The sequence below is a fragment of the Erithacus rubecula genome, assembly GCF_903797595.1.
Source record: "Erithacus rubecula genome assembly, chromosome: 9".
NCBI classification, from domain to species: Eukaryota; Metazoa; Chordata; class Aves; order Passeriformes; family Muscicapidae; genus Erithacus; species Erithacus rubecula.
This window is the reverse complement of record NC_136660.1, coordinates 32867519-32888062: the sequence shown is the minus strand read 5'-3', so window position 1 is coordinate 32888062 and position 20544 is coordinate 32867519. Positions and strand designations below refer to the sequence as shown.

General features: G+C 44.6%; 1 protein-coding gene across 1 annotated transcript; it reads right to left on the bottom strand.

The window, feature by feature from the left end:
* Window positions 1–5148: 5148 nt before the first annotated feature.
* On the bottom strand, window positions 5149–10816 carry NPS (neuropeptide S). Its single transcript, XM_079311997.1, has 4 exons — window positions 10695–10816; window positions 7184–7568; window positions 7010–7091; window positions 5149–5379 (listed from the first exon to the last, which is right to left on the bottom strand). Exons 2-4 carry the CDS (start codon window positions 7189–7191, stop codon window positions 5182–5184), a joined length of 288 nt encoding a protein of 95 aa, XP_079168123.1. The 5' UTR covers window positions 7192–7568; window positions 10695–10816; the 3' UTR covers window positions 5149–5181.
* Window positions 10817–20544: the final 9728 nt, after the last annotated feature.

Below are 20544 nucleotides of genomic sequence, written 5' to 3'. Positions count from 1 at the left end.
CTCACCAGGTTCCTTTGACCAGCAGTGAACACAAAATATTCTCACCCTGAACGTCTGAGGCAAAACCTGTGGAAGGTGCCCCATCACTCCCTGTTCTTCAATGAGCTGGGATGAAATCTGGGGATGAAGTTTGGGGGTGATGTCTGGAGAGCAGCTCCCCACAGCTCATCTCTTTTCACACTGAGCCTTTACACCTCCTCTGGAAGTTGAAAAGATGTCTCAGCTCATTGAGCTTTTACAGTCACCTTCTTTTGCAGCATAACCAACCCAGTGATTTCTAATTCATGAAGGAATTATAAAGAAAATTCTGCCTATCACCACAAAGACAGAAAAATTGCCCTAATCCCAAAACTGCTCTCTACCCCAAGCCCAGAGTGATGTTTGATATTCAGCTGTGTCATTTTTCAGCCACCAAGGTCCATCCTCACCTCTTTGTTCTCACCATTGGGGTAGGACAGTGAGCTCAGCTTGTTTCCTTAAAGAAAGAAGTCCTGCCATGCTGCTTTACTGTGAAAAATAAATTCAAATATGGTGAGGCTGATAAAAGGCATATCTTTGACATTTTCTCAATCTTTCCCCAAACTCTTCCAACATTTAAGCACACAGCTCATCAATGACATTCTGCATAAATGCTCCACGGTTTGAAGTAATTTTTCATGATGAATCTTTAAAGTGCCAGTCTCTCTGATAAGTTAAATTTTGATTTTCTTTATATGACAAATGGTTAATAGTTGTCTTAGAGCCTTTCTGCATTATGATTTTTATCTCTATTTTATTACAGTAATAATAACATCTAATGTACTCTTTCATATCTGTCTTGTTCTTTCTTAAGGTCAAAATTATATCCAGAGTTAAAAGCAGCAAGAGATTTCTCCCTTTCTTCCTCTCAGTATTTTCAGGAAATAAATTACCTTATACAGGCAAATAACAGCAAATTAGGAAACCTAAATGTGTTATCCATACTTTAATATGTGCTGGGCAATCAGAAACCTGAGTATGGGGATGTCATTACAATGAGGAATTCTCAGGCTTGTATGTTAATTAGATGCTATTACATCAGGCTATTTAATTGCCTTCCTTGCCAATAATCTGGGAAGAAGAAGAAAAGTGTTAATTCCCCTTCTTGTCTTTGGGCAGATTTTATTTTATTTTTTTTTATTTTATGGGTTTTGTTCCCTTCAGGTTCACCAGTGGAAATCTCAAACCTCCTTTAAAGGCAGAGAAGGTTTTTGGGGAGCAGAGGAGCAGCAGGTGACACATCCTGCTCCTTGGAAGGTGCCATGGGATGGGAAAATGGGATGATGATCCCACAACCTCAGGGTAGCATCAGCCCAACCCCAGGCTAGTTTATAAATTCATTAACTTGCTTATAACCAGCTGATTTATTTAGACACAGCTGAATCTGAGTAGCTACATTACCTAATGGATGGGTTCTCTTTATGGCAATGATATCACAGTTAAAAGGAATTTAATTCCTTCAATAAATGTCAAAATGAAAGTCATTTATTCAGTAAATCTAGGGAAATCTGGTTTCCAGTTTGAACTAGAATCAAAACTGGCCAAATTGAGTTTGGCTGCTCCAGTCATTGTTGAGCTCAGGGATGGCTCTCACAGCCCAAATACAAGGAATCATCACTGGAAATTTATGTCTAAAACTTCCAGAGGTAGATGCAATTTAGAGCAAAGTAAGAATAAAAAAAATTCTTATAGATTCAGGAATTCTTCATGTCCTCTCCCTCAGCCTCTCCAGCTATTGAAACCACCTTTTCTGTCCCCAAATCCATCAGTCATGACACTGTTTAGTCAAGATGGCTCAGTGAAGGCAGTTTCTTATTTTTCAGACAGGAAATTGGGTAGAAATTATTTCTCTAAAGTCACAGACTGAATTACTCAGCCAAGACTGGTCAGAGCATTCCCAACTTCCCAATTTGCTCCTCAATCCCCAGACAAAGCCTCACTCCTCCCACCCTCTGAACTCCTTTATCTTTTTTATTTTTGTTAGGTTAGCCAAGAAAAATAGTAAAGAAATCCACAAATTATCTTCACACAGCATCATGAATCCCTATTCTCCAGAAAGAAATCAAATTAATGACAACACATTAATTACAGTGTAGGTTGATATCCCTATAGTTGTTCCCATTGTTCACTTTTTACTGAAAAAAAGACATTTTCTGCCACATTTCCATTTCCTGTCAGCATAAAAATGAATGTGCCCAGCAATGGCTGCCTCAGATGCTCATTTCCTGACAGAGATCACTGAGGTTACTCTCTGTTCTCCCCAAAATAAAGGCACCTTTAAAGTTCAGAGATGAGCTCAGCATTGCAGGGTGAGTTTTCTGTGGGAGGTGATGGCCAAATCAACCCTCCAGTGACAAAACTCCTGAAAGGCAGCTGGAAAAATTCACATTTTCCAGGATTTAGGTGACTTGTGGCTCTTGGTACATTGTTTTGTACATGCAGATCCCTCCAGCTGGAGTGGCCTGTCATGGACTGGCTAAATCATAAAAAATGGGATTTTCCCAGCAGCCAATTTTTCTTGCATCCTTTATTTTTGATAAAAGGGGATGAAGGTCTGTGGGAGCAGGACACCAGCTCTGCATCCCTCTGGAATGTGCCCTGCTCAAAGACAAATGCCAAGACATGAAACGAGTCACTCTCATTCCTGCACAATAAATGGAAGGGAAGAGCCTGATTTTCCAAGCTGCACACAGAGTTCTGTTGGCTTAAAGACAACCTTGCTCATCCCAGGTTACCAAGGCAGGAATATATTTGATTATGTAGGAAAAGGTTAGCACAAATGTAGCTCAAAGACCAGACAAAGCTGAATCTGAATGTTTGGGGTTTTTTTGCTTTTCTGAAAGATAATTTGGGTGGGATATGAGAAGGACAGAGCTCTGCACTGGGAAAAAACACCTCAACCATGCCCAGGTACAGAATGGAATCATGGAATCGTGGAAAAATGGGATCACAGGCTGGTTTGGGATAAAAGGGACCTTAAAACTCATCCCATCCATGGCAGGGACATCTCCCACTGTCCCAGTGCTCCAAGCCCTGTCCAGCCTGGCCTTGGCACTGCCAGGGATCCAGGGGCAGCCACAGCTCTGGACAGTCCCTGCACTCAGGACCTGCTTTTGCTTCTGTCACCAGCCAGGAATCATTCCCAGCCCTTCAATTTTCCCCAGTCAAAGGCAGTGAAGTTCTGCTCCTTGGGGAGTTCTGGAGAAACCTGGAGATGGGAAATCTGCAGGACATGTGGCATGGCTGAAATGCCAGCAGCCAGGAGGGACACAGGGCTGTGCCCAGCTGCAGTGTCACCCCAGTGCCATCCTGGGCTGCTCCCAGCTGAGAGCACCCAAGGGTGATAAATACCAGCACACTCCCAGGGGTTTTCCATGGTTCCTGGGATCCTGTGGTTCCTAGGATTCCAGCATTCCTCACATTTCATGGTTCCTGGGTTCTATGGTTTCTGGGATTTCACAGTTCCTAGGATCCCATGGTTCATTGGATTCCATTGTTCCTTAGATTTCATGGTTCATTGGATTCCATTGTTCCTTAGATTTCATGGTTCCTGGGTGCTACAGCTCCTAAGATCCCATGGCTCCTAGGATTTCATGGTTCCTAGGATTTCACAGTTCCTAGGATTCCAGTGTTCCTTAGATTTCATGGTTTCTACGATTTCACAGTTCCTAGGATCCCATGGTTCATTGGATTCTATTGTTCCTTAGATTTCATGGTTCCTAGGATTCCATGGTTCCCAGGATTTTTTGGTTCCTGGGTTCCACGGTTCCTGGGATTTTTTGTTTTCTGGAATCCATGGTTCTTAGTATTTCATTGTTCCTGGGATCCCATAGATCGTGGGTTCTATGGTTCCTAGGATTTCATGGCTCCTAGGATCCCATGGTTCATAGGATTCTATTGTTCCTTAGATTTCATGGTTCCTGGGTTCCATGGTTCCTAGGATTTCATTTTTCCTGGGTTCCATGGTTCCTAGGATTTCATTTTTCCTGGGATCCCATAGATCCTGAGTTCCATGGTTCCTTGGATCCCATGGTTCCAGGATTTTATGTTTCCAAGGATTTCATGGCTCCCACTCAACTCAGCAACCTCAAGACAACCCCAAAGGAACTCAAGTGTTTAAATGACTTTAAAAACCAGGATGTGTTAAACTTTTCAGCCTGGACAAACACAGGCAGGAATGTGTTTGATCTCCTTGGATCAGCCAGAAATCATCCAGAAAATCCTGCTGTGCCACCAGCACAGCTCCAGCTGGGCTCATCTTTTCCCATGAGCATCACAGAGGTGATGGCACCAAACCCCCTCATTGCAGGGATAAAAACAATCTCCTGAGCTATGATATTAACAAGGAAATATTAGAAAACATCCACAGAGTGATTTATTATCATGAATATCACAACTTTGACTGCAAAAGGCATTGCCACATTTCCAAGCCAAGCACACAGCTTGCCACAGGTAGAACTCAGATGTGTGTGTAACTCACCAGGTGACCTTCCCTCCACACCACATTTACATATTTCACATCAAATTACTTCTTCCTGTTGTTGTTGTTGTTGTTGTTGTTGTTTTTCCCAACATGAAATTAAATAAAGAATTCCAGATTTGGCACATTTCATCAGCTGGGTGTTGCCTACCTAAGTTAATTAATTGGGGCACAGGGAGTGGTGCTGATACCCCCTGCCTTAGAGTGATATCCCAAGATGAGACAATTTCCTGCCAAAATAATTTTAAATAACTACATTAAAAAGCCAGTGGAAGTCACAAGTAGGGCCTGATTCTTTCATCATATTGAAAGATGAAATGCACTTTAAATCTAAAATTACCAGTAAATGTGATTTGGGGTGGGAAGGCACAGGAATGCCTGGCAGAGAGGAGGGATTTTGGGAATCACACCCTCCATCCTCCCCACAGGCTGTGCACACACATCATGGGCTTATCAACCAAAGAGCAACTTGATTAAAATCTGCAGCCTGACAAAGGAGGGAAATCAAGCAAATGAAAACATCAATTTCCAGACAAAACTTTGGGAACAAAACTTCCCTCTGCCCCACCAGAATCAACACCTGAGGAACTGAACCAGAGAACAACAAAAGCATCAAAAGGAGCTCCAAGCAACAGCTGGAACTTGCAGATGTCAAAAGCTGGGCCGGGCTTTGGGACATTTGCTCAGGACTTTGCCCTTCGCGTGGAAGTTTTTTTAATTCCGGCGCCGACGCCGTTGCGGAAAGACCTTTTGTGGGGAGGGGTCCCAGGGGTGAGGAGCCCCCCATCCCTGCCCAGCTGGGCCAGGCAGCTGCTCAGCAGCATCAGGCACGAATCCCACCTCCCCAGCAGCTGGCAGCTCAGGTAGAAAGGGTTGGAGCGCTGCAGAAAAACAAAACAGAGAGAAGAGAAAATAAAATTATAGATTTGCGTGTTTGCCAGGGTTTGTTCATGATGCAGAGCAAAGCAGAAACACAAAAGCGATTTATGCTTTGAATGGCAAGGATGAGCTGTTGTTGTCTAAGGATTTATCGTGTACAAAATCAGATTTTTTTCATACATTTCTGGTCTAAAATAGTGATACAATTATGTTTAGGGGTATGATGTGAACTGTTTTTGGTGATGCTGAGCAGCTGTGACACAGTTTCCTTGGAACAACACGGGTGTTTATTGCTGGAAAATGAGATTTTCTCAGGGAAAAATGAAATGCCAGCTTTTTTTTTTAACCCGTGTGAACTTCTGAGGTTTAAATTACAGGTAAGAGAAAACAAAAATACCTGGAAAGCTAAAATTTGGAGGAGGCTTTCCAATAGTTATGACCAATTCTGGAAGTAAGTCTAATAATGACAAAATAGAAATGGGAATTTTAAAAAGTCTGGATAAAAATACAGGCTTGGATAAAAAAACAGGGTTTGATAAAAATCCAGGGTTTCACACATATTCCTTCTACTTGTACTCTGTAGGACAAAAAATGCCAACTACATAAAAACTTTGACATACTTCAACAGCTCTTAAAATAAACTGCATTTAATTACTGCTGAATTATAAAATAAAAACGTTTCCTGGCATGTCTATGGTTGTTCTGTGTGTTTTCCATCATATCCTGATTTTCCATCTAAAATCCATATTCTGCCATCTCCAAAAATTCCATGCAAAGCCATAGGACTAACACCTGGAATTGCTGGTAAAATCACCATTAACTTCTTTAGGATTTGTTTTAATTCAGTGTTTTATTGCTCTTATTTAATACTGCTTATTAAGTTAATTTTTTTGTTTGCTTAATGACTTTTTCTGCAATCAGCACCTTATGCCACTGATAAGGCATTTCCCAGACTGAATTTTCTCCCTAAGAAAAAAAATACTTTTTACAAGAAAAAAACCTGATAATAAAAAACAACAAATGGGCACAGACAAATTCCCCCTTTGATTTTTAGCTGCTATTTCACTAGATTTACTGAATAAATAACTTTCATTTTGACATTTATTGAAGCAATTAAACTCCTTTTAACCATGACATCATTGCCATAAAGAGAACCCATCCATTAGCAAATGTGGCTACTCAGATCCAGCTGTGCCTAAATAAATAAGTTGATTGTAAATAAGTTAATTAATTGACAAACTCACTAGCAATAAGTGAAATTAATACATATATATATCTAATTGCACCTCTTGGAGATAGGTAAGGAATTCAGATTAAATGGAGAGGAGATTTGTGTTTTTCTCTCTTCTGTCCAGGATTTCAGCTCCCCACATTCCACATTAAACATGCACTGAGTTGCTCACATGATTATTTCAGAACTTGCATATTTTATTAATAACTCCAGGAAAATTAGGCTATGCTCCAGGAAAATGAGCTAATAACACAAGCTTTAATCCAAGGAAGTTCTTACACTTTATAAAAAAATAAAAACACAGCAGCAAAAAAGCAATCAAGCAAGCACAATTCATTTACATAAAGGAGTGAATTGAGAGGAATGAAACAGATCTGGGGATAATCAGGGAATGGACTCACCATGGAAGGACCAGCTGGGAAACCACAGCACACCAATGTCATGGAGACCCACAGGATGAAAACCAAGTTTAACCTGCAGGGACTTCAAAGCAAAGCTGAGATTAATGAAAATCTGGATCAAACCCAAGCAAAATATGAACAGAGAAGAACCCAAGAACCCCGTGGTGCCTTTACCTGCTCATTTTTCACCCAGCACTGTGGGCATGAACATGCAGCTCCACATCCAAATTCCTCACACATCCTTTCACTTCTTCCTCAGGTGACCATTTTATACCAGAGTTCAGCAGGGAAAATGTCATCAAAGCTGATTTTATTCTGACTAATTGCTCCTTGTTTGGCCTTTTCTTCTTGTTAAATGAGAAAATGGCAAGAACACGCTCAGCTGCCATTCCCAACCCCGGGGATTTCATTTAAAGTGTCCCATTAAATGTCTCTCAAGTGGTTTTATTGTTCCCTCTGTGTCATCACTGCAAGTCTGGTCAGAGGTCTAAAGATTTCAAAAATCCATCTCAAGAGTTTGTTCCCACTTCCAATATATCAGGTGGGGACCTTGCAGAGCCTGGCAGTGAAGGAGAAACATTAAAAGTGCATTTTAAGTAGAAAATTCTTCAAAGAGTCTCATTGCACTCAAAACACTCACAATACAAATAATAATATTTTTTTTTCTATTTTTCTCCCCTCAACGTTATTAGTTCTTAACACACCAAATGAAATTTTTTTTCTGCCAACTAAAATTCTTTGGATGTTGATTTCTACTATGCAGCCATATCTCAGCCCACACTGAGTTTAGTCAATCCAAACTTCTATAGGATTAATAAACCCTGTTAATCTCATTAATAAACTGTTAATCTCCAGCAACACAGCAAATGATTCATGTCTAAAAGCATCATTGGTTGCTGCAATAAATGTAATGGTGCAGTATTTTAGGGGATTCTGGGGTTTATTTATCCAGGGTGGTGTGAAAGTGCTGAATCCCACAAGGTTGGGCTGACAGGGAATGCTGAAAAACATTAAATTCCATTTATTTTTTCTGAGAATGAGCACCACATCTACAAAAAGGTGCTGGGTTAATGGCTGGGCTCACTGATCTGAGAGCTTTTCCAGCTTCACCCATTCCAGGATTCTAAAGAAAACACTGAGGATCATTTTTTGACAGGCACAGTGAGGCAGAAATCCCAAATGTTGCATTTCCTTTGGGTTTTATACTGAAAAATCAACAGGCAAGGGCTCCAGAAGGGACCTTTGTGTGAGTTTTTGGGGAGATCTGAGCTGTTTGAAATGATGTCAAATTTCACTGCAATATTTCAGTGAAAATGAAAGGTCATACTGATTCCATGGGGCTGAGATTCAGTCTCCTGATAAACTGCATTTCATTGCAGGAGAGCTGTGAGGAGGAATCCAGTGGCAATCCATGGAAGAGCCTTTGGGATTTTTAAACAAGAATTCCTGATGTGATCTCAGCTTGTGCTTGACCATTTCTCCCTCACCAGGGTGCAGATCACTTCGTGGCTGACAAAATCCAACCTGAAACGATGTTTTAAAAAGAAAAAAAAAGAGGTTTAAAAAGAATTGTGGCTGCTGGTGAAGCTCTTCAGGAATCTCCAGGCCCACAAGGGCTGAAATGAGGATGAAATTTGCCTCATTTAGAGGCTGCAGCTTTAAACCCTTTATCACCCATCAGGAGAACAGGGCTATTTGCATTTCCAGCCTGAGTCCCTAATTCAGAGAGCAAATCCTCCCTTTGAGTGGGACCTGCCATTCCCCCTCATCCAGGACCTCCAGACCCCAGGATTTAGGATTTAGGTTTTGGGCCATTCCTGCTGCAGAGAAAAGCACTTTGGGCTGGATCCTGCCTGAGCACAGCCTAGCTCAGCTCTCTTGGTCTCTGCAGTTAACCCAACTCAGTTTTAATCCAAAATTAACCTTCACACAACACTTTTTGTGAAAGGTGAGGGGCCAGGACAGGCTGGTGATTAAAGCTCAGGGTTTCCAGGCTCAGCCTGAGACTCTCTAGGTAAACAGTGGTGTATTATTAATTTTTAAAAATCATGCTCACCTTCCTCACATGCCTCTAAAAGAGAGGTTCTGACCAGGAGAGAGATCACAAACTGCTTGGAACTGCAGAACATAGAAGAGTTTGGGTTGGAAAAGCCTCTAAAACTGAGAGCAGGGATTGGAACTCCACCCTGCCAGGGCTGGACAGCCCTTTTTGGGAAGAAATGCTCAAAAAAAAAACCAACCCTGGAGATGCTGATTGTGCCAAGGCAAGAGTCACTGAGACATCACCACCCCAGCTCACACACACACAAAATATTTCCTGACATTCAAACCCTCCTGTTTGCTTCTCACTCCTTGGAGGTAATTTTCCCCAGCTTTTCAGGATGAGTTTAATACACTGTGATTTGCATTCATGAAGCATAGATGGAGAATTAGATCCATTCCAGATATTCCCACTTCAGGTTTGGAGGAATCAGGTTGAGCAGAGCAAGTGGCAATTGACATTTCAGTCTCCTGCTCTGTCTGCAGAGGCTCTGCCCCAGGCTGGGGTCACTGCCAGCTGTCAGGGGTCAAATGAATCATTAAGAGCCACAATAAAACCTCCCAGCATCCATAAAATCTGTGTTTTCTGGGAATAAATCAGCAGCAGTATCAGCAGCAATATCACCCCTTCTGCTTGCCTTGTTGGAGGGATGTTGTGTTGGACCTCAATGCTGCTTTTATTTGGGCTTTTCCCCAAAAATCTCACAGCTGAGCCTATCAAACCTTGCATATTGTTGAGGTTAATAAGCCTATAAGCTTTACAACAGGATATTTCCTTCATTCAACCCAGGAGTCAATCCAAAGTGTTTTAAATTGGCATTGTGGGACTTTGCTAAGAGATCAAAGAAAAAAAATGAATGAACAAACCAAAACCTGTCTGCATGATCACTGACATCACCCAAAAAGTTGTAAAACCACAGCTCCTGATAAAAGCAAGATTCAAAATCTCCTTGTTTCCTTCTGGGATGCTCCCAGTGAAACCTCAGCATGGATTTGCTGGAGAAAGCTGCTGGGATATTTTGTTCTGAGCTCAATTTTTTTTTTCCTTGCTGTTGAGAATATCAAGAAAGCCAAAAGACAGTGTGGTTTGCTTTCAGATCACTGCAAGGTGTGAGCTGGAAATCAATCATGCTCCCAGCACATAAAGCTGCTCCTGACTCGGTGAGAATAGAAAATCCCAGCAAGACACAAAGAGGGAAGAAACACAGCAAGCAGAAAGTTCATTCCTTGGGTCACTCTCTGCTCTCACTGCTGCAAGGGGACACAGCCAAACCCTCCACCTGCACGAGATCTCACCTGCAGAGGCACCAAGGAGCTCTGTGGACACACCTGGGCTCTTCCCTGCCATGGAGATCCATCCCCTAAAACAGGGAACCAAGGGGCTGCCCATCCCTGGCAGTGGCCCAGGCTGGGCTGGATGGGGCTTGGAGCAGCTGGGACAGCAGAGCTGTCCCTGCCCTGTCCTGGAAGGGCTCCAAGGGCCATCCCAACCCAAGCCACTCCAGGATTCTCCATCCTGGACTGACAGGGCAAGGGGCTCTAAGGCACAGTGATGCAGCCTGGGGGAGCTCAGCTCTTTCCCCCTCCCTGCCCTGAGACATTTGGCACTGTGCCTGGGGCCAGGGCTGTCCCCTGAGTCCCTTACCTGGCTCCAGAGCCTGTGGGGAGGATGCAATGACCCCATCAAAGCTCAGGGTCACATTTCCCAAAGCCTGTGCTGCAGTTTCAGCCCCAGGGGCTCTCCAGCAGGACAGAGCTGTTTATTGAGTCCTGCCTGCAGAGCCCAGCCCTGTGAGTGAGGCTGGAGCTCCTCTGCTGAGCCCTGGCACTGTGCCCTGCCTGGAACATCCATGGCTCCTTTTCCAAAGCCAGATTTCAATGCAGCTCCACTCAGCCAGCCCCAGCTCAGCCCCCTGTGAGGCACAGGTCTGATCTGTGACACAGGGACATCAAAAGGCATCCAAAAAGCCAGTCCTGCCCCCTGCACACTTTGGCTTTCCTGGATGGATGCTCAGCAGGCAGAGGGGAGCAGCAAGAGCTGTCAGGATCTGGGGACACTCAGGATCTTCGTGGCCACCTGATTTTGGAGCCCTCCTGCAGCACTGGGGCTGTGCACTGCAAAAGGGAAGGAGCTGCAGTTGGATCCTCCCATGCCAGGGGGAAAAAATAGCTCCAAAATCCCATTTTTGATCCTACATCACACAGGAATCGTGGGCTGTGTCACAGTCGCCATCCCCAGGATTTTAAAGTCTAAATCATCATCTCTAAATCTATAAATTCCTTTTCCTGGTTACACTCAGAGCAGGTGTGGGCAGAGGCAGCACATGTCCCAAACAGAATCCAAAGTGGAGATGGAAAATGTCACCATGTCCCACATCCCATGGCACCTCCTGGGCTTGTGCCAGGCCACAAATGGCCACAGAGCCACTGCTGATGTCCCCAGCCCTGCTGATGTCCCCACACCCTTGGAGCCCACGTGAAATAACAGGAATTAATCTTTTGGCCACAGCACACTGGAAAACAGCAGGAAATGTTCCTAATTTATGGATCCTTTTTTTATTTTGATTTTTTTTTATTTTGGTTTTTTTTTTTTTTTTTTTGGTCAGGTTCCTTAGCACACCCCCATAAAAACAACCTGCAAGAAGCACAGCCTGACAAACCCTCCCTGCACCACCAGCAGCTCTCAGAGCCCCCTGAGAATTCACCTGCAGGTGAAAGGGAAGAGTGAGAAGAGCAGAGCAGACAAAAGTTGCTGCTGCTGTTAAGGGGAGGCTCAGCAGAGGAAAAGTGGAGGCAATGAAGGTTTTTGTTACGCTGATCTGCCCGTGCCAATGTAATTTATGCACTTGGAAATCTCAAATAGATCCTGCAGGAAGTGGCTGCCAAAAGAAAAGATGTCAGGGCTGAGCTGAAAAGACACCTGTCAAAGCCAAACCCAAATTCCTGCTCAGATGCAACAAAGATCTCCATGATCTGAGAAAGGCTGAGTAGCTGTTGAAGGAGAAGGCAGAAAGAGAAAAGAGCCTGGAGAGACAAGAAGAGGAGAAGGGTTTTGAGGAGAGAGAGGAGAAAAGGATGTGGGAAAGTCTGATGTGACTTTAGAGGAAGAGATCAAACTTTAAAGGGATCAAACTTTAAAGGAGTCAAGGAGAGCTAACATAAATATTATAAATAGCAAGGAATAGGGAGAAGGAGCTGGGTGGCTTTGAAGGGCACAATTTTTGAATTATTTTATTGCACTGCACCTCAAGGTTCTCCCATGGATAAGGAAAGACAAGGCAATCATATACAATATTTTCTGTTGGGATAATCTGGTTAAAGCAAGTTTGCATATTTTCTTTCCCCAAAATAATCCCAGCACAAACCCATTTATTCCTGCTCCCCAAGTCCTTGGGAATGTCACAGCAGCAGCACTGTGCCAGCTGGGAATGGGAAAAGGAGCAGGGTGGGGAAAACCCAGCTCTGGCAGCACAGGCAGGGCCAGGAGCAATGTTGGGGGATTTTGGGACACAAAGCTGTGTCCCCATCACTGCAAGGTCAGAAATATCAGAAATCACAGGCTGGACACAAAGGGGGAATTGCTCATCCCTGAGCAGGTTTTTGTGCAATCCAGAGTGACCTTGGCCCAGAAAACAGCTCAGGTGGATGGAAAGCAGCTGCCAGGAGGATTTCTCTTTATCCCTACAAACCTTCCTGAGCTGTTGGAACCCAGGAAAGTGAAAATTTTAGACTTTCTGTGCTGACCCCCAAGAAAACACTGCTTTTGACCTGAGGCTGGAAAAAGCTTCCAAAATTGAATGACAGAACTAAGATCATGGGTGTGTAGTCTGAATAGAAGTGTGTGTGTCACATGGCAGAAAATTTAGAATTTGAGGTTTTAGAATATAGCAATATATGGAGAACAAATGGAGGTTTGGGGGGAGAAGTTTTGTATTTCTTCTTCACCTTCTTCATGGGTTTGAATGATCTTTTGAAATTGGATAAAAATATCCTCATTGTGAGCCATGAATGATTAGTTATTAGAAGGAAAAATAATTTAGGTGTCTGTTCTTAATTGGACAGTTTGGCCTTAAAAGGCCTTGTAAACAGAGAGATGCATCTCCATTTTTAGCTTGTTAGCTAAAAGTGTTGTAGAACTCACTGTTATATAAATAAAAATTAATAAACATCTAAGAAATACCGTCTCTCAAGCATTAAAAAAAAAAAAAAAAAAAAAAAAAAAAAAAAAAAAGAAAAAGAAAAAAAAAAAAAAAAAAAAGAAAAAGATAAAAGGAATACTGGGCTGCTGAGTGGTGTGAGGAGCTGAGAATGATGAGCAAATCTCCACCCCAGCACTCGGGGTGACTCCATCTCCTCCTGGCCAGGCAGCCCTGGGGAGGGACAGCTCAGATCAGCTGGAATTCCTGCAGAAGGGTGAAATGCCAGCTTGGATCTGTGACACCAGAACTAAAGTACCTGCAGGAAACAAGTGGCTGCACCTGGACCAGCACTCATCATGTGGAGGAGGTGACAGGACACACCTTTGCTTCTCCAAAATGCAGAGTGCTTCCCATCTGCTCTTTCAGCTCCTGTTTTCTCTGCCACTTAAATAAACAAGGATACTGCAGCCTCTCTAAAGGAGGCTCCTTTCCTGCAGAAGCCTCTTGAAAAGAAGGATCCTCTCCATAATGACCTGCTGAACAGCAAACAAACAGGAGCCAGCCCCAGCTGCACTATTGTGGTTTGAAATTTGCTGGTAGGAAGGAAAAAAAAAAAAAAAGAAATCCAACTGTGAGTCTGCCTGGCTCTGCAGGCTGTGGAAATGCCAGCTCTGGATCAATTCCTGGTGACTTTGGTTGCTTGTAAAGGTTCTCAAGCAGGAGAAAGGGAATGTGACCATCAAACAATTCAGTGCCTTTTGTCTGAACATGATCCTGGTTTCCCCTTGTGTTCTCTCCCTCTTATAAAAGGCTTCATCCAAAAATATCCCACTCCACAAGACAGGAGAAGTTTCTGTTTCCTCACTGAAGGCCTGTTGCTGCTGGCTGGATTTTTCTTGCTCTGTGCAAGGATTTCTTTGTGCCCAATTATGTTTCAAGGGTTGATATAACTCCTCTGGAAGTTAGAGCTGCAAAGGGACTTTTAATGAGGTCAGGGAGTCACAGGAAAAGGGGGGGAAGCAGGTTTAGCTTGGATTTTGGGAAGAAATTCTTTCCTGGGAGGGTGGGAGGCCCTGGCACAGGTGCCCAGATTTGCTGTGGCTGCCCCTGGATCCCTGGCAGTGTCCAAGGCCAGGCTGGACATTGGGGTTGGAGCAAACCTGGGATAGTTGAAGGTGTTTGAGGTCCCTTCCAACCCAAACCATTCCATGATTTGATAGTGTTATGATTCTGTGATACCTGGCTCCCTAATTCTTCAATTATTTGCATCAGTACCTGCTTTGCAAAGCTCATCTCTCCCCTCTCCACCCTCTGAATTTCCCTTTTAGCATCAGGGTCTTCAGGGTTTTTACCCCTCCCCACAGCTGCCACATTTGCAGGTAATCAGCTGCTACTTCTTAATCAAGAGCACAGATTAATCTGAATAAACACAAAATCCAATATTAGAAAAGCTCATCCTCCTTCTCTGGGGAACAGAAAAGGCCAGAGGTGCTGAGGGTCAGGATTGTTCCCTGTGGGGATGTTTTCCAGCTCCTCAGCACAGCCTTCCCTGCTCCAGTCCCCTAGGACAAGCTCCCTTCCCTTACTCCTGCCCAGCCTTTTATTGGAGCAGTGAGGTTCAGAATGGATTTCAGTGCTGCACTCCTCACTAAAGGCTGAGCTGGGAGGGGTGAGGACAGGGCAGAGCTTTTTTTTCCTTTCTGGAAAAGCAGGAAGCCCTGGGAGCACTGTGGAATTAACTCAATCACTCACCTGCATGACTGGTGGCATCCAGGCTGTCTCTGGGTTCAGGTTTTCAGGGATGTGCCCAGGGATAAGGGGATGCTGCTTCCTGAGCATCCTGTGGCTCAGGGATCCCTGACAGAGCTCCTGCCCTCCAGCACTGCCTCAGGAGGTGGGAGAAGCTCCAAGAACCACAACAAGTTCTGAATGAGCAGCTCCCACAGCTCCCAGCCTCTCCAGCACAGCAGGAACGTCACAGAGCAGAGATCTCTTGGAACTCAAACAACCCCACAGCTCTCTGCTTGCCAAACCCCATAACATCAGCACTGCCTGAGCCAGCAGGGCAGCAGCTAAAAATACCCTGCTCCAGCTCATCCCAGGCTCCTGATGCAGGGCAGAGCCCCCAGTGTGTGCTCCCCTCCCTGCAAGTGTGCAGCCTTGGGGCACAGCTCTGCACCCCCAGAGCCTCAGCACAAAGTTCTCCATCTCCAGGGGTGATCCACAGCTCGGCCCTGCTGTGCTTTCCTGCTCAACCCCAGTGTCTGTGTTTTCAGTGCCAAACTGTTCTGCAGCCCCAGTGAGCCCCCCTGCAGCTCACAGGCTGTGAACTGGCAATTTCTGATGTAAATGTCAGGGATGGGAAACACAGACCTGGGTAACTCTGTGTTTTCCAGGGTTATTTCCCAGCCTAGAACCTTTCCCCAAACCTCCCTGGCACATTTGGGGCTGGGGAGGGAATTGGAAGAAGAGCAACTGTGTCCATGTGGAGCTGGTGTTCCCTGCTGTCCTTCTCTGCTCAGTCCCATTTTCTGCAAGAATGAACAGAGAACCCAAACAAAATGTATTTACTGTGGTTTGTTTTTTTAACTGGTGCATACAGTGATGTTTTCATAGAATCCCAGACTGGTTTGGGTTGGAACAGACCGTGAACCTCATCCAACCCCCCCTGCCATGGGCAGGGACACCTCCCACCATCTCAGGCTGTTCCAGCCTAGCCTTGAGCCCTGCCAGGGATGGGGCAGCCACAGCTGCTCTGTGCCAGGACCTCCCCACCCTCACAGGGAAGGATTTCCCCCCAAAATCCCATCCCACATTGTTTTTCAGTTCAAAGCCATTCCCCATTTCCCCATCACTACCTGCTTTATTAAAAAAATCCCTGTAGCCCTTCTTACAGAAGAAAACAATCCCAGAGACTTCTCCTCTCCCCTTATTCTCAGCCATGGGAGGTTTCTCTGTCTTCTCACTGCTGTTTCTCAGAAGAGAGGGGCCAGTGCCCCTGATCTCCTGGGTACATATCCTCTGCTAATGGGCCATCTTTAAACCAGCTGGGACAATCATCTTTATCTTTCCACAGCCCATCCTCCCTCCAGGAGATATCTCCTGTTCATGGGTCAGGTGTTAAAAACCAGGTGGGGCAGTCATCTTTACCTTTCCCATGACCCACCCTTCATCCAGGAGGAATCACCTGTTAATGGGCCATTGTTTAAAACTGGGTGTGGCAGAGATTCTTATCTCTGTGGGAGATATCTCCTGTTAATGGGCCATTGTTAAAAACTGGGTGTGGCAGTGCTCCTGATCTCCTGGCACACATTATCTGCTAATGGGCCATCTTTAAACCAGCTGGGGCAATCATCTTTATCTTCCCACAGCCCATCCTCCCTCCCGGAGATATTTCCTGTTCATGGCCAGTGAGTCCCAGTGCATGACTGATAAAATTCCATCATCCCACTGGGAGATGCTCCAGCCAGGGCAGGAGCCAAGCCTTTCCTACCCAGATAAAAACTGAGATTTTAGGCAGGAAGTGACTTTCTTTCCACTGGATTCCAGAGGAAAACCAGACCCTTCCACATCATCCCTGGAGCTTCAGAGGAAACTGCCCCTTCTCCAGGAGCACTGCTCCAGCTGAGCCACATCTGCCCCTGCAGGAGGATGCAGCACCATGGAATGGGACTGTGCCACCACCCTGACTGACTGACTGTGCCAGCTTGGATTCTGACTCTGGCAGGGTTTGGGATTGTTCTGTGTAATACTGTATTTCTATTTTAATTTTCCTAGCAAAGAACTGTTATTCCTGATTCCCATATCTTTGCCTGAGAGCCCCTTAATTTCAAAATTACAATAATAATTTGGAGGAGAGGGGTTTACATTCTTTGTTTCAAAGAGAAGCTCCTGCCTTTATTGGCAGACACCTGTCCTTCACACCAGGACATTCAGAGAGGAAACATCCCAAACCCATCCAAAGAGGACTTGCTGCAGGTCTGGCCCTCCCTGCTGTGGATGAAGATGTTCCAGTTGCCTGGGAAACAACTCCTTGGGATCACTGGGATGCATCCCACAGCTCTGCCTTGGATACACCATCAGCACCTTGTCTGGGAGAGAATCCTGACACAGGAACCTGCAGGAATCAAACCCTGCTCCTTCCACAGGGATAAATCCAATGGAAAGTCACTCATGGGCCAGCAGCAAGCAGCTCTGCCCCAAAAGAGTAAAAATGGGTCACAGCCAGAACATTGGAGCATCTCCTTCCTCAGCTGAGGACAAAGCTCAAACCCATTAGGATATTATCAGCAGGTGGAAGAATTGGCTGAGTGGAGATAAAGGAGCTACAATCAAAGGAGATGGGGTCACTCAAGGACTCAGAGCATTTATTTTGATTAAATATTTGCAAATTGGGAGAATTTTTGGCCTATTTTAAGAAAGAATAGATTCAATACTTACAGCAGGAGCACCAGGTAGGACCTTAAAAACCATCTTGTTCCAACCCCCTGCCATGGAAATATGGTTGGGGCATCAGCCTGATTTTAGAGGACAAAAAGCCACAAAGAAAAGCAGGATATTGCTCCAGGTGTCCTGTTGCAGTCAGAATTTAGACAAGGCAAGAAGCATCACTTCACTGCTTGCTTACCTTCCATCAAAAAACAACACTGGGCTTTAATTTCTCCTGTGGGTGTAGTCAGATCTTAAGTTAAAATCCAGGCTTTAATATCTTCTCCTCATAATTTAGGTCATGGGCAGGGAAGCAACACAGGGAAACAAGAGAGAAAATTCAGGCTCAGCAAGAGATGCTAAAAACCTGCAGCTGGTGCTTGAGGCTCCCAGGGCACCTCAGAAAGTCTTGGAGCCAAACAAGAGGAATTGAAATCCCTGCAGGATTTCAATCCTCAGCTCCAAGGCCTTTTAGGGTTTGTGTGCAGCCCCTGAGGTCTGCAGGGAATGTTCTGCTCATCCCTTGGGGTGAGGGCTCAGTCCCAGCCTCCCTCCCCTGGAAGGGTCAAACAGGGATGGTAAAGGAATCATTTGGATCATCCCATTGAGATCCATGGAAAAGTGGAAGAAAAATAAGTTCAGTAGAAGAGAAAAGTGTCTCAACAAAGGGCTGGGAGAGCTGGGGGTGCTGAGCTGGAGAGGAGAAGGATCCAGGGAGAGCTCAGAGCCCTTCCAGGGCCTAAAGGGCTCCAGGAGAGCTGGAGAGGGACTGGGGACAAGGGATGGAGAGACAGAACACAGGGCATGGCTTTAAACTGAAAATGAGTAAATTCAGGTGGGATTTTTGGGCAGGAATTGTTCCCTGGGAGGGGCTGGAATGGAATTCCCAAATTTGCTGTGGCTGCCCTTGGATTCTGGAATGTCCCAGGCCAGGCTGGACATTGGGGTTGGAGCACTGGGACAGTGAAGGTGGATCTGGATGAGCTTTAAGGTCCCAACAACCCAAACCAGTTTGGGATTCTGGGATGAAACAGCAAATTGCACCAGTCCAGGAGAATCCTGCATTACTTTTTTTCCCCCAGTCCTTAATTTCAAAAATCCAAACCAAACCCCTTCCTCTGTCATCTCTGGCAGAAATTCTGCAGGTCAGTGTCTCAGTGGGGTCCTGTTCACCCCCAGAACTCAGAATTCCACCCCCTGCTCAGTTTATGGTGCACATTCTCATCTAAAGATAATTACACTGCACAGGGCCATCAACTCCCCATTCTGGGGGATGGAAGCAGCTTTCTTCCCACATTTATTAAACTGTGTTTATTCACATCCTTACTAATTTATACAGCATCTTCCTTGTTAAATAGAACAGCAAAATATAATTGAGTCTTCCATTCCTAATGGGTTTTATTTATTTTTTTTTCTTTTACTGCCAACATATATATGCATAAATTTTTGAGCATCCAGAAGTCATCTGGAGCTGTAGCTGATGAGGACAAGGCAGCCTTGGGGTTTTGGCTGGGTCACCACCAAGGGTTGTTGCATCCAGCTGACACCAAAACTGCTAAAAACACACTCAGCTCCTTCACTACTGCTCAAAGAAAATTAAAATTCCAGGAAACTGCAGTCAATTGGTTCCTAACATATTTTTCAAATGTAGCTGCTTGAACTTTTTCTTCTTCATTATTATTTTTTTAATATTTTAGCTCTGGTTGTATGTGATTTGAGATTCTCAGAAAGTCAGTTTCTGGAGGAAATATTAATAATGAATGGAGTGAAATTAATCCCATCACAGGGGAATGTGCCATGGATTTCAGACTAGGAGAGCACAGGAGTTTTTGTGTCCTGTTAGCAACCAGCCCCTTTGGATTGGGAGGGGAAAGGGAAAGGAAAGGGAAGGAAAGGGGAAAAGCTCATTTTAAACCCAAACACAGCTCCAAGATGTTATCACAGTGCAGCAATGCCAAGGATGCCACCAAACCAATTTATATCCATTTTTCCATCTTTTTAGGCTCTCCAAGCAAACCATCCAGCACTGCCAAAGAAACTGCACTGAAATCCCTGCACCTGAGCAGTCATAGCAGAGTCCCCAAATTCACTTTTCTCTTCTTTTTTCCCCTCCTGAAAGCAAAGCTCAAACACTCTGTGAGACACCAGCAGCAGAGAGGATCTCCCCACAGAGATCCAGGAGAGGAGATTTTCAGTGCAGAGGAGAAAATTGCTGTTTCCCCAGGAGGCACAGATCCTGTGTCAAGGGAAAAAAAAAAAATTAAAATAAAATAGATCTGGACAGCAATTCTATAGTTTCACCAGAAAGTGTTTTGTGATGAAGCTTAGCAAATAAACAGAATGTCAAATATTCAGATAAAAAAGTACCCAGATAAAACCCTCACATATTGTTGGACAAGCCACAGGTGTTTTGTTGTTGTTTTTTTTTTTTTTAATAGCTACATTTTTTTCTGCAAATAAATGTCCCTACACATTTTTTAAGGAGAGCAATGCACTGAAACATCGTGAAATATTGGAGAAGCAGCTTGTGTCCATCTGCCAGGGTCAGCAGGTCAGACACCAGGATTTTCCAGGAAGAATTCTGGATAAAAAAACCCTCAAAAAACCCCCACAGGTTCCCTTTACATCACATCAGCTGCTCCCCTCTCCTGTTCAGCAGCACAGAAAACTGAAAAATGCCTGGACTGAAACATCCTTGGAAATAAAAGGTGATTCTGCTGCCTTGGGGGCTGCTGCTGGAAAACTCTGCATGTTCTTTTGTCTGTCTTTGCCCCTGGAAAAACCCATCAGCACTTCAGGCTTCAGGGCTTCCTGGGATTATTTTATTCTGTGTTAAGTGGAAAACACAAATCAATATTGATTGTGCACCCAGTCCTGTGTCTGATATTTTTGTGCACATCCCAGTCCTGTGTCTTATCCCCCCAAAAA

Coding starts and splice junctions, on each gene's coding strand:
- NPS (XM_079311997.1), bottom strand. Junction 5,380..7,009: donor TCCCAGCTGGTCCTTCCATG/GTGAGTCCATTC, acceptor GTTTTTCTGCAG/CGCTCCAACCCTTTCTACCT.